Source organism: Balaenoptera acutorostrata, chromosome 19 (assembly GCF_949987535.1).
Source record: "Balaenoptera acutorostrata chromosome 19, mBalAcu1.1, whole genome shotgun sequence".
NCBI lineage: Eukaryota > Metazoa > Chordata > Mammalia > Artiodactyla > Balaenopteridae > Balaenoptera > Balaenoptera acutorostrata.
In genome coordinates this window covers 18,760,899-18,773,930 of record NC_080082.1, presented here as the reverse complement: position 1 = coordinate 18,773,930, position 13,032 = coordinate 18,760,899, and the positions used below count along the sequence as shown (strand labels likewise).

Here is a 13,032-nt window from a genome sequence, read left to right as displayed (position 1 = left end):
GTTTTCTCTCATGTGCATGCATTATCTACCCCTCTGTACACAAACACAAGAAAAGTGGGAAAGGAGCTTCAGGACCAAGGAATCAAACGTTGCCTCCACCTGGGAGGCCTTGGGCACTTTCCTCTGTGTGTTCTGACTTCCTGTTACCACTTGCTGGGCACTGGCTTTGTTTTGACTGCTCAGCTGCTGGTTCTGGGTGTATACATGGTGACTTCAGGGAAGGCCTTAGCATCTCATCCTGCTCCCTGAGTTACTGCTTAGGCCAAAGGGTCATGACTGCTGTGGGATTTCAGTCAGTTCTCCTGGGCCCTTGAGCTGCCCCGGCTCCGCTCTAGGAGTGTGGTGATTGCAAAATTAGCATAAGAATTTCATTAAAATGTTAATACTTCTCATTTGTATACCTTCAAAGTGCTTCTATGTGTATTTTCTCCTTGAATCCTCATATAAGACATGCTGGGTAACCACACAAAGCCGGGCCCAGTGAGGGGAGCAGGGCCTCAGGTGTAGGCAGCCTTGGTGGGTGCTTGTCCCCAGGTGTCCTGACTGTGGGGCTTGTGTCCTTCCTCTACCAGTGGTGACTTTTGGACTGTTTCGAATTTGAAGAGCTGCTAATGAATCTCCCTCATGACTTCACTAAACTGCTTTTGATCAGCCTCAGACAGTGGACTCTGGCTATCATAGCTCTTTAGCATTAAGACCTGGGAGGCTGGTGTGTGGGAGGGACATGGTGACAGGGAGGTACTGTGGGAGCCCAGGAGGGGTCAGGGAGGCATAGTAAAGAATGAATAACAGGTTTTAGAGAATCTTTTTTTTCCTCCTTGTTAATGTTTAGTTTTTCCAGAATGTATCTGGTTAGATTTTAATTTTCTAGCTTTTACATTCAAATAGACATCTTAGATAGATGGGAATGTCATTCACCTGTCTTTAAGTTAAGTTCAAGATCAGGTAGGATAGAATGTGTTGACTGAAAAAAAAAAAAAACCCACAGTGTGAGAGTTGTGACTTAACTTTATTTGAAGCCAGATGAGGACTGTAGCCTGGGAGACAGCCTCTCAGCTCTGAGGAGCTACTCTGAAGAGGTGTGGGTGGGGGCAGGAGGTCAGTATAGATATGATTTTAGTGGAGGGGAGATACTTGCAATCAAGTATACATTTTGGCAGAAGGTTCCTGCTAGTCATGAGAAGGTTACTGCTAGTCACGAACGTCTCTGTTAATGAATTTAGTGTTTTTCTAGATATGAGAAGACACACACACACACACACGGCACACGGCACACGGCAGAGGCTGGAGTCCCCTCCCCTGAGCCCACCTTGAAGACCACTGCCCTAGGCCACGTTCTATCTTTCTGAAGCCAGCAGTGTTCCAGCAAGATTTTGAACCTTTAGCCTCTCTGACTTGAGGATTTTCTTCTTTATCTCTTTGGCCATAGTAGCTATCTATAGTCCACACAGTGGTTTCCCTGCAAATTGATTTTTGACTTGGGTTTTGGCCCCCGGATTAGATGCATTGCTCTTGTTGCCGCTTGGTGATAGCTGATTCTCTTCCTGTTTTCAGTGGCGCGACCACTGGATGCAGTGTGTGTACTTCCTGCCAGAAGAGGAGCCAGTTGTCCAGGGCTCAGCCCTCTGCCTGGTAGCCCACCACGACGACTACTGTGTGTGGTACAGCCTCCAGAGGACCAGGTGTGCCCCGAGCCTCACTGGGTGGGGCACTGGGCTTGTGACACTGTGCCTTTATATAAATTCCCTGTACGGACCCTGTAGAGGTTTGAGTGGGCACATTCGTATCTGAACAGAATAAGAGCGGAAGTTTGTGACTGGGTATTTCAGTGCCTGTTTGTGTGTACTCAGAAGAGGCTCCCCTAGTGGCAGGACCCCCATTTGGAGTAGATATATATGAAAAGCCTTGAATTGGAGGGCCCTCCGACCTCTGACGCCCACTCCACAGCCAGTGCCTAGACTCATGCCCCCTAGAGGACCATGGGTGTGTCCCCTCTCCATCTCGATTTCCCTGGGGCAGGTCCCTGTGTCGTGCCTTCATGCTCGCTGGTGCCTAGCAGGTCATCACCCTGTGTCTGTTCATTTCCTGGCCCAGCCCCGAAAAGGATGGGAGAGCCCACCCAGCACGCCCTGTGTGTGACTGCCAGGCTCACCTGCTCTGGAACCGGCCTCGGTTTGGAGAGATCAATGATCAGAACAGAACTGATCAATACGTCCAGGCCCTGAAGACGGTAAGTGTCCAGCCCCTTAGGTGGTTGTAGGCCAGGAGGGGTTTGTCCCATGGACCCGACTGAGCTCATTGCTCACTTACGATTAGCTGGTTTTGTTTTCTGTGCTCCCTTCTCTGTCCATGAGTGGCTTCAGCCGGCTCCTTCTGGGCGGGCATTCGGTCAGAGGCCAGGGAGCTTGTTTCTGGACTACCTGAGGGCTTGTTCTCTGCTCTTCTGTGGGAGCCTCTCCCTGGCCCCTGCCTTTGTCCCTCTGGACACTTTGCCTTTATGGTCACCAGCAATTCCTTTGGGTGATCCTTGTGGATTCAGCCATCCCATTATTCCTCTCATCTGCTGCTTCCTTTCTAAAATTTTCTAGAATGTAAATATTGTCATGTAACTCTCCTGAAAGACTTTGCTCCCTGCTGCCTGTGGAAGGTGCCTCTCAGCCTGGGGACCACACACAAGGTTTGGATGGCAGTCTCTGGACCCCTTGGAGTCATATGCAGAAAAATATGTGTGCATGTATGCACATGCATGCATTTTTGGGGGAGGGAGGGTCCCAACCATCCTAAGTTTCTCTCAGAGGGGTCTGTTGACCCATAAAGGCATTCCTGCTTTGGGGAGTCATTTGACATGCCCACGGCTTTCTGTGCTGTGACCAAGTAGGGAAGAGGCCTGTGGTCATGGATTGGGAGGTTGCCTCTGATAAACAGGGCAGCCCTTCAGCTGGGCCTTCTAGGACGGCTTGAGGACAGTCTTTCCTGATGGTGGGGAGAGGGGAGGGAGGTGGGTGTGTTGGAGGGGGGGCGCTGGTTACCACCTGGGCCTGGGAGGCAGGTATGACTGGTGTTAGGGCATAGGAAGATCCAGCTGGGCCGTGTAGGGGATAGAGTGAGGAGGAGATCAAGATTGAATAATCACAGAGTGAGTTAGGGGGTCAGATGGGAAATGTTCCTGTCAGTTTGTCAACAGGAATTTCTTGGCATTGTAAGAAAATCTGTGCTGAGGTTGTTCTTTTCTGCAGGTGCTTAAGCCGGACGGTGTCTGCCTGTGCGTCAGTGATGGCAGTCTGCTCTCCATGCTGGCCCATCACCTTGGGGCAGAGCAGGTACTGGACATGTGCCTTCTACCAGGTTCCTGACGGCCGCTCTTGAGTTCGGGTGTCATGTGGTCTGGGTACACGGTTTTGTGACTAAAGCTCTTTCAAGTGCAGCTGCCACATATGTGGTGGGTGTACTTGCATTGGTGGCTGAGGGGTTGTTGCCTCGTGTGTGGGCAGGAGTCAGGCTATAGCTGTTGCCCCATCGCCACAGCTCCCGGGTCTGAGTCTGCCACCTCGCTAGGCTCAGCGCAGAATGTTGTACTGTCCCAGGGGGATGATGAACACAGGTAGAGTTAGTTAGATGTTGTCCTCTGCCTTGCAGTTGCATTTTAATCTTTGTTTTCTTTCTCTGTTAAGTGCATCTCCTACAACTAATAGCATGGTATCCTCTTCAGGTATTTACGATAGAGAATTCAGCAGCTTCTCATAGACTGATGAAAAAAGTAAGTGATAATTGTTGTTACTGAAATAATGAGGCGACCTGTGGGGCCTGCCTTCCTGAGTCTGGGATTGATCGCTTTGAAGCAGTGCTGGTACCAAGGGAACTGGGAGAAGTAGCAGCTGCCAGTGAAGTTCTTGTGACTCCTGAGTCGAGAGCTGGCCTGGAAGTCTTCTAGGGCTGTCATTGAATAGCAGTGAGCGTTTAAACTCTACTTTGTTTTTTGTGGCTGACGAAGTGTAGGCTTCTCTCCTCACTTCACATAAAACTAAAAAAACTAAAATCTTTGTGGTGATAGAACTGAATTTGAGATTTGTTTCTGGGGCACCAGCGCCCACAGAGTCACTGCTCACAAACTGACCTGACTGGTTGGTTCTGTGACAGTGTTTCTCCTCCTGGCCAGTGATTCCCTCTCTGAAGGACAACCTACCTCCACCAGAACTCCAAGCCTACAGCTAAGTCTTGCCAGTGTGCCTGCAAGAGAAATTTCTTTTGCTCTTATGACATTTTGCTCCTGATCTCATCTGAGGTCTGTAGGAGGCCTTTGGATGGGAGAAGTTCTGCAAAGCAGCTGAAACTGGTGCTCCAGAACTATTTGGCCAGAGAACTGCACACAGATAAAGCAACTGAGATATTCTTTTTCTGGACAAAAACAATAGTTTTGTTTTCTCTCTAAGATCTTTAAGGCTAACCACTTGGAAGATAAAATTAATATAATAGAGAAACGGCCTGAATTATTAACACCTGCAGACTTGGAGGGTAAAAAGGTAAGTAGTGAGTGCTCTACATTTGCTCTGGACAGCACGGCTCTGAGACAGCCCGACTGCCCCCTTCTCCGGACCTTACTGTGTGTCCCCCAGTCACTCACCAGCTAAGAACTTGCCGCTGTTGAGGGTGTGGTGAGGTTTGCAGAGATGCCTGCTGAGCAAATACTTGCACAGCTCTCAAGTGGCTAATGGCTGCTCCTTCAGCAACGGCAGACGGGCTCTGCTGGGAGCGACTTCGGCACATCGTGTCCCCTCCCTTTTCCCTTCACAGCACTGCTGTGCACGCTTCCGCCTCCCATCTGTTCCTCAGTCCCCCGTGTGCCTCCGAAACTGCTCCCGGCCCTCAGTAACCTTAGCTACTAGACACGGTCTCCCTGCCACTTCATCTCCCTGGCCTCCTGCACCCTCACAACAGGGGCCTCTCCCTCCTCAACATACTTCTCTTTAGGCCCTTAAGAGGCTGCCTTTCCAGGGTTTCCTCTTCTCTTTCTGGCTGCTCCTTCTCAGTCCTTCATCGGTCTCTCTTCCTTCACTTGATCCTTCCCTGCAGGCGTCCTTGGTGCTCTCTCCTTGTCTGTCCTCTCCTCTTCCGTTGCATCTCCTCTCAGGACCATCACATCCCTTCCCATGTGGGAATCGTGGATGTCCAAGCCAGGTCTTCAAATCTCACATATCCCACAGGCCCTTCAAGCTGGAACCTGTCATCTTTCTTGCCAACTTTTTTTTTAACCCCTTTATTGAGATATAATTGACATACCATAAAATTAACCCATTTCAAGTGTACAATTTGAAGATTTTTTAGTAAATATACAGAATTATATAACTGTCACACTGTCTAGTTCTAGAACTTTCATCACCCAGCCCCTAGCCCCAGGCAGCCACTGATGTGGTTTCTGTCTCTGTAAATTTGCCTTTTCTTGGCATTTCATGTGAGTGGAATAATACAATATGTGGTCTTTTGTGTCTGGCTTATTTCACTGTTCATGGCTGAAAGGTTCATCTGTGTTGTAGAATGTGTCAGTATTTTGTTCCTTTTCAATGCTGAGTAGTATTCCAGGGTATGACTGTGTGATATTTGGTTTACCCATTCACTTGTTGGTGGACATTTGAATTGTTTCCAGTTTTTGACTATTATGAATAATGCTACTGTGAGCATGGGTATGTTAAGTCTTTGTGAGGGTTTGTGTTTTTGGTTCCCTTAGATGCCTAGGCTTGGAATTGCTGGATTGTGTGATATTTTTGTTTAACGTTTTTTTTTTTTTTGGCTGCGCCATATGGCTTGTGAGATATTAGTTCCCTGACCAGGGATTGAACCTGGGCCCTCAGCAGTGAAAGTCCCGAGTCCTAACCAGTGGACCGCCAGGGAATTCACTGTTTAACTTTTAAATAAACTACTAAACTGTTATCCAAAGCGGGTATACCATTTTACATCCCAACCAGTAATGTATGAGAGTTCCAGTTTCTCCATATCTTTACCAACACTTCGTATTGTCTCTTTTTTTTTTTAGTATAGCCATTTTAGTGGGTGTGTGGTGATGTCTCGTAGTTTTGATTTGTGTTTGCCTAATGACTAGTAATGTTGAACACCTTTTCGTGTGCTTATTAGCTATTCTATGTCTTGTTTGGTGAAATATCTATTTAAGCCTTTTGCCTGTTTTCTTCCCATGCCTTTTTTTTAAGAACAGCTTTCTTTCTGAGATATGGTTCATACAGCAAAGAAATTTAAAGTGTACAGTTCAGTGATTTAGTATATTCATAAGATTATGCAACCATCACCACAGTCAATTTTAGAACATTTTCATCACCCAGAAAGAAACTCCTTGCCCATTAGCAGTCACTCCCTATTTATCCCCAGCCTCCCAGCCCTAGGCAGCCACTAGCCTGTTTTCCTTCTGTATGGATGTGCCAGTCCTGGACATTTCATATAAATGGAATCATGCGATGTATAGTCCTTCGTAGGTGGCTTCTTTCAAAGTTCGTTCATGTTACAGCATAAATCAACACTTCATTTCTTTTTGCTGCTGAATAATACTCCACTGTATGGCTATACCACATTTTATTTGTCCGTACTGATGGACGTTTATTTATCCATATTGATGGACAGTTGATGGACATTTGGGTGGTTTCTCCTTTTTGGCTACCGTGAAGGATGCTGCTCTGATCATTCGTGTACAAGTTGCTCTTTCTTTCCCTTAAAGATGAGGATGAAAAAGATATTTAGGGAATTCCCTGGCGGTCCAATGGTTAGGACTCCACACTTCCACTGCAGGGGGCATGAGTTCAGTCCCTGGTTGGGGAACTAAGATCCCACAAGCCGCACAGCACGGCCGAAAAAAAAAAAGAGAAAGAAGGAAAATTTAAATCCTGAAAGCCATTGATATGGTGCACTGGCTAGACTCCAGGTCACTGTTGAGTAGAAGTGGTGAGAGTGGGCATTCTTGCCTCGATGCTGGGGGAGCAGGGAATACACAGGGCCAACCCCTTTCTGTGTTCGTTGTTTCCTTCTGCATCTCTGTCATCTCATCCAGGAACCCATGCGTCATCCTGGACTGGCCCTGTCCTTGATGCCTGTCTGCCTGGGCCCAGCCCTGGGTGGTCTGGCTCCTCAGCATCTGCTGTCTGGTTCTCCTGCCTTTGACACAGACTCCCCGCTCCTTGCCTGGACTGTAGCAGTGCTCGCGCAAGTCATGTCCTGTCCCCAGCTCCACCTGCAGGTCGCCTCCCTACTTCCTGCATACTTCAGGGATATTTCTTTTTTCTTTTTTCGCCACACTGCGCGGCTTGTGGGATCTCTCAGTTCCCCAGTCAGGGACTGAACGCGGGCCACAGCAGTGCAAGCCCAGAATCCTAACCACTAGGCCACCAGGGAACTCCTGAGGGATCTTTCTAAAGCACATTTCTTCTCATATTAAACCCTGATTAAAGCTTTTCGTGATCCCCTCTTGCCTCCAGGGCAGAGTCCAGTCCCCTTTACCTGTCATCAGCTGCCTTTGGTGACCTGGCTTCTCTCCACCTCTGTGGCCTCGCTCTTTACCGTCCTACCCCACCGGCTCATCTGACAAGCTCGCAAAAGGGCCTTGCTCTCTTTCACACCCCTGCTTTTGCTTCTGCCCATCCCTCTGCCTGTAATCCCTACTCCTTTGCTTTTCTGTCTCCTGTTCATGCATTTATTCATCTAATCAGCAAACCTTCACTGACCATCTGCTCTGGGCCAGGTACTGTGCTGGGAATACTGTGCTGCCACTTCTCTGTCCCTAATTCTGTGGTCTCCGAGCCTGGTGAAGGAGACTGACCAGCGCTGATAATAAATTGTCATGATAAGGCTTTGAGTAGGGTTTACAGGATGCCATCCTGGAAGCCCTTCCCTGTGCTCTTACCTCTAGAGTCTCTCCACGAGCCCCTTCCTTGCTTCTGTCAGAGCTTACTGCACTCTCTGAGGCCGGCCCCCAGCCTTGTCTGCTACCCCTTCCACTCTGCACTCCTGAGGGCAGGGCTCATGTCTGTTTCTCATCTTTGTATCCTCAAGGGCAGGTGCAGACCTTGACATGCTTGTTGACTGACTGACTGACTGCGTGGGTGAGTGAATGAATGAATGAATGTGCCTGTGAAACTTGTAACCTGTCCTTTGCTCCTCAGCCGAATCCTTCTGACGCCCTGGTCCTGCTTCTTGCTCTGATCGCCAGGTTTCTCTCCTCCTGGGTGAGCCGTTCTTCACCACCAGCCTGCTTCCGTGGCACAACCTGTACTTCTGGTATGTACGGACTGCTGTGGACAGGCACCTGGCGCCTGGCGCTGTGGTGATGCCCCAGGCTGCCTCGCTGCACATGATGGTCGTGGAGTTCAGGGTAGGCCACCCAGAAGTTTTCGGGCGGGGGATGGGGGGGACCTTGTTTTCTTGTAAAGACTTTGGATGCAGATGGAGCAACTAAGGTCTTAATAGTTTGGGCCTCTGTTTTTCTTTGTCATCACACTGCAGGGCTGAATAGAAGAGGCTTGCCTTTGTAAAAATGAAGCACATGAAATGGAAATGGCTGTGTGTTGTCATTTTACAATTATGGCTTATCAGAATAATTTTAAGATATAAATTAAGAGTTTCAGAAGATAAGCTGTGCAGCTTGCTCTGCTCTCATTAAGAGCTGAGGCTCCAGTTGTTAAAAGCATTTTGAGATGGGCGAGTCAGCTTCTTTATGCGAGAAAAATTGAAAAGCTTCATTTTAATTTTCTCATCAAAGCAGAACCACAGTCACAAAGTCATTTTGGGAAAGGCATCTTTTATAAAAAGGATTTTGAAATGCTTTTATCCTGAAATGTAGCGTGAACATCATTTGATATTTCTTTGATAAGAACAGCTTTATCCATTGGTAGCTTAGTGGTTCCATCACTTAATTTTCTGGGCATTTCTTTTGTGTTATTTATTCACTTGATCAGATTCCATGAAAATTCTGGTTTTCATGGCCAAAGAGGGAATGTGGAGAATGACACTGTTCCTAGGCATACGTCCAAGAGACAGAGGATGCGGCGTGGACTGGCCTGAGTGCACCTCTGGTCCCCTCCTGGGATCCTGTCCTCACGCTCTCTTTATAGGCGTAGAGCCTCGAGAACTGGTTGATAGACCTCTTCCCAATGAACCGGTGTTCAGGATGGACAGGGAGGGAGTTAGAGACACTATCCTGGTAGCTCTGGCCGATTGTCCCTCATAGGAGAGGGCTTGGGATCATGGGAGGCTTTACAGGTTTGAGGAACCATCCTGGGTCTTTGGTGTCTCTGGGTCCCTTCAACTGTGGGCATTTCTTCCAGGCCTGCGGGAGCAGCAAGATGTGCCTCAGGTTTGGACCTGGGGCAGCCCTGCAGCCTGACCTCACTTACCCTTCCTGCTCTTGTCACCACACTTCCGTGTGCCTGGGTGGGCGTGGACATCTCTGTGCTGTCCCACAGAACCCTTGGCGTGCCTGCCCACCCGCCCCCATTGGGTGAGTGCAGATGTTGGTGTGCCCTGGCCGGGTGGGTGTCAGTGAAGGCTGTGCCTTCCTTACAGGACCTGTGGAGGATCCGGAGCCCCTGTGGTGACTGTGAAGGCTTCGATGTGCACATCATGGATGATATGATTAAGGTAGGCAGGGCCACAGCTCCCACCCACCCACTCCACATGGCCCCAGGCTTCTGATGGGGACGTTTGGCTTCCATGGAGGGACCTGGGTTGGGCAGTGCGGGCAGCGTGCAGGGAGCTCCTCTGTTGGGGGCAACGAGGGCAGGTGTATCCGTTCTACTTGGTTCACCATGAGCATGAGAAGCCATTGGGTCTCCAAGTCTGGCTGGTATTAGGCCATTCTAGGCCCTGGGCTGTAACCCCTGAATCAGAATTTTGGGTTGGGGCCCGTCCACCACCAGGCCACTGGAACCATTCCTGCCAATGTCAGCAGCTTGTTCTCTTTTCGGACAGTCTCTGTAGAAGGCAATTTTGGCAACCTTCTGAGCCAGCCATTTTCATTTTGGGGACTCCATTCCAGGAGAAGGTGCTTGAGCATGGAGGGAGGTGGGCTGTGGAAGGAGGGTCCTGCAGGGTTATTTGTACATCAGTCGGGGATCGAGTCAGCCACCAGGGTCTGCATCTCCCAGAACCCAGAGCAGTCTTGAAAGTGCCAGTGATATTTGGCTCGGCCAGGATGGATGTGAAGAGTCATGAGCCCCGTTAGAAGGGCAGGGCAGGGAGCACCATCCCATTTTTATGTATTAAGAAAATTCACACATGTAATAACTGTAAATGGAAAGTAACCTTTAAAAATTGTGTACAATATTAATTTTTTTTTGATAATATAAACTTATTTATTTATTTATTTATGGCTGTGTTGGGTCTTTGTTGCTGCACACGGGCTTTTTCTAGTTGCGGTGAGCAGGGGCTACTCTTCGTTGCGGTGCACGGGCTTCTCGTTGCCGTGGCTTCTCTTATTGCGGAGCACAGGCTCTAGGCGCGTGGGCTTCAGTAGTTGTGGCACGTGGGCTCAGTAGTTGTGGCTTGCGGGCTCTACAGCACAGGCTCAGTAGTTGTGGTGCACGGGCTTAGTTGCTCCGCGGCCTGTGGGATCTTCCCGGACCAGGGCTCGAACCCATGTCCCCTGCGTTGGCAGGCTGATTCTTAACCAGTGTGCCACCAGGGAAGTCCCCCCAATTTTTTTTTAATTAGAAAAAAATTTACACATACAGAGAAAAAGGGGTGGAGCAGTGGACACTGAAATGTTAGTTGTGTGATTAGGAAGTGGTTAATATTTTCCTCATTTTGCTTATCTTTCTGTTTACAATTTTCTACAGTGATTGTGGATTACTTGTGTAAACATATTTTAAGTAAATAAATCCAGTGGACATTTTCAGTTTCCATCTTACCTGCCTCTCCACAGCAGACCACTGACTGTTCGATGCTTCTAGAAATCACTGCACACCCGGGCTCCCCCTGGCCACTTCTCAGGCTCCTTCCTGGATTCCTCCCCTCTTCTCATCCCCTAATGTGTCCTGTGTTCTAGGTCTCCCCCAGGCCCCTGCCCAGACCCCCATAGCTGTCCCCATCTTCTCTCTTTGCTGGCCAGTGTCTGCATCTCTCCTGAGCTCAGACCAAATAGCTAAGAGCTGTGGATTCTCCACCGAGATGACTTCAGGCACTCTGACCTGATGCTTCCAGAATCCATCTTCTCTTTCCCCTCCCTGAGCCTGGCCCCTTCCAGTGCTCCTGTCCTAGACCTGCTGCCACTTCATACCTGCCTGCTGGGCTCAGGGCCCCAGCAACCTCCCAGACAAGTCTTCGCCTTCCCTTGCAGTTGGTTGTTGGGTTCCATAACCATCAGATCCTTTGTGAGCCAGTTTTCTTCCCCTGCTGCTGCTGGTCTGGTCTGGTCTGGGGCACTTTGATCTCTCGTTGTCTGACCATGCACCCTCCTGCCTCTCCCAGTCGGCCTTCCTCCGCAGGGAGCCCAGGTGAATTTGTAGATCCAAAGTCCGGCCCTGTCTGTCCCCTGCGGGAAAACCCTGTAAGGCTCCCTGAGCCCCTACTCCCACCCCTGCAGTCACCCCACCACTGCTCGGCCCGCTCTGCGCTGCTCTTCGCCCTTTCCCTGCTGGGCTTTGTCCACTCTCCTCTTTGCTGCTAACTTCTGTGTAACGTTCAAGAGGCAGCCTCGAGATCACCCCTCCGGGCAGCTCTCCTGCCCAGCCCTGTTCTCAGCCGGTCAGTGTCCCCCAGGCACTGTGTTCGCTTGTCTTCCAGTTGTCTCCCTCTAGACTGGGAGCCTTGTATGGGGGTGATCTGGCAGCTGTAGTGCTCAGAAAGGGTCACTGAATGGGCAAGTGTCCAAATGACAGGTGTTTTCATCAGTATAGACAGTTGGTCTTCAAGGTAGCTCGTGAGATGGGCAGTGTCATCCAGTTTTATATTTTATTTTATTTTACTTTATTTTATTTTATTTATTTTTGGCTGGGTTGGGTCTTCGTTGCTGCGCGTGGGCTTTCTCTAGTTGCGGTGAGCGGAGGGCTACTCTTCGTTGTGGTGCACGGGCTTCAGTAGTTGTGGCTCGCGGTCTCAGTAGTTGTGGCTTGGCGGCTCTGGAGCACAGGCTCAGTAGTTGTGGCGCACAGCCTTAGTTACTCCGCGGCATGTGGGATCTTCCCGGAATCGAACCCTGCATTGGCAGGCAGATTCTCTCTCTTTTTTTTTTTTTAATACGTCTTTTTTTTTAAAGGAACTCCTTTATTTATTTATTTATTTATTTATTTATTTTTGGCTGTGTTGGGTCTTCGTTTCTGTGCGAGGGCTTTCTCTAGTTGCGGCAAGCGGGGGCCACTCTTCATTGCGGTACGCGGGCCTCTCACTATCGCGGCCTCTCTTGTTACGGAGCACAGGCTCCAGACGCGCAGGCTCAGTAGTTGTGGCTCACGGGCCCAGTTGCTCCGCGGCATGTGGGATCTTCCCAGACCAGGGCTCGAACCCGTGTCCCCTGCATAGGCAGGCAGATTCTCAACCACTGCGCCACCAGGGAATTCCCACTCATCCAGTTTTAAAAGGGAGATAATGAAGCTTAGAGTGACTTACCGAGGAAACGGTTTGTGAGTGGTGACAGGAACAGAAGCCAGCTGGTCAAGCTAGGCACCTGTGGTCTTTTGTGAGGACCCAGTGCCCCCATGTGACCGTGGCAATTACCCTGAGGGACCAGGGTCATGGAGGTTAGGGGCCACTGGCATAGATAAACTCTGGAGACGAGGACATGAGCCCCTTGTTCCCTGGCCGCCCGGCTCTGTCTCTGCACACCCCTGCCTCCTCTTCCCTTCTCAGCACGCCCTCGACTTCAGGGAGAGCAAGGAGGCCGAGCCCCACCCGCTGTGGGAGTACCCATGCTGCAGCCGCTCCGTGCCCCAGCAGATCCTGACCTTTGATTTTCGGCAGCCAGTCCCCCTGCAGCCCATCTGTGCTGAGGGTGCCATCGAGCTGAGGAGGTGAGTGTGGGCTCCAAGGTGGGCGGAGTGGGGGAAG

At 49.9% G+C, this 13,032-nt stretch overlaps 1 protein-coding gene across 4 annotated transcripts in view; it reads left to right on the top strand.

Annotated features, from left to right (window-relative positions):
* PRMT7 (protein arginine methyltransferase 7) overlaps positions 1–13,032 on the top strand; it is a 51,259-nt gene that overhangs the window by 36,776 nt on the left and 1,451 nt on the right. For 3 of the 4 annotated variants that reach the window (XM_007198173.2, XM_057533831.1, XM_057533830.1), the window contains exons 9-16: positions 1,555–1,682; positions 2,095–2,230; positions 3,237–3,320; positions 3,710–3,757; positions 4,431–4,520; positions 8,204–8,365; positions 9,556–9,630; positions 12,835–12,995. In XM_007198173.2, coding sequence (XP_007198235.1) covers positions 1,555–1,682; positions 2,095–2,230; positions 3,237–3,320; positions 3,710–3,757; positions 4,431–4,520; positions 8,204–8,365; positions 9,556–9,630; positions 12,835–12,995 — 884 coding nt within the window. The remainder of the gene's footprint in view (positions 1–1,554; positions 1,683–2,094; positions 2,231–3,236; positions 3,321–3,709; positions 3,758–4,430; positions 4,521–8,203; positions 8,366–9,555; positions 9,631–12,834; positions 12,996–13,032) is intronic. The other variant, XM_007198174.2, reaches the window with a different exon arrangement.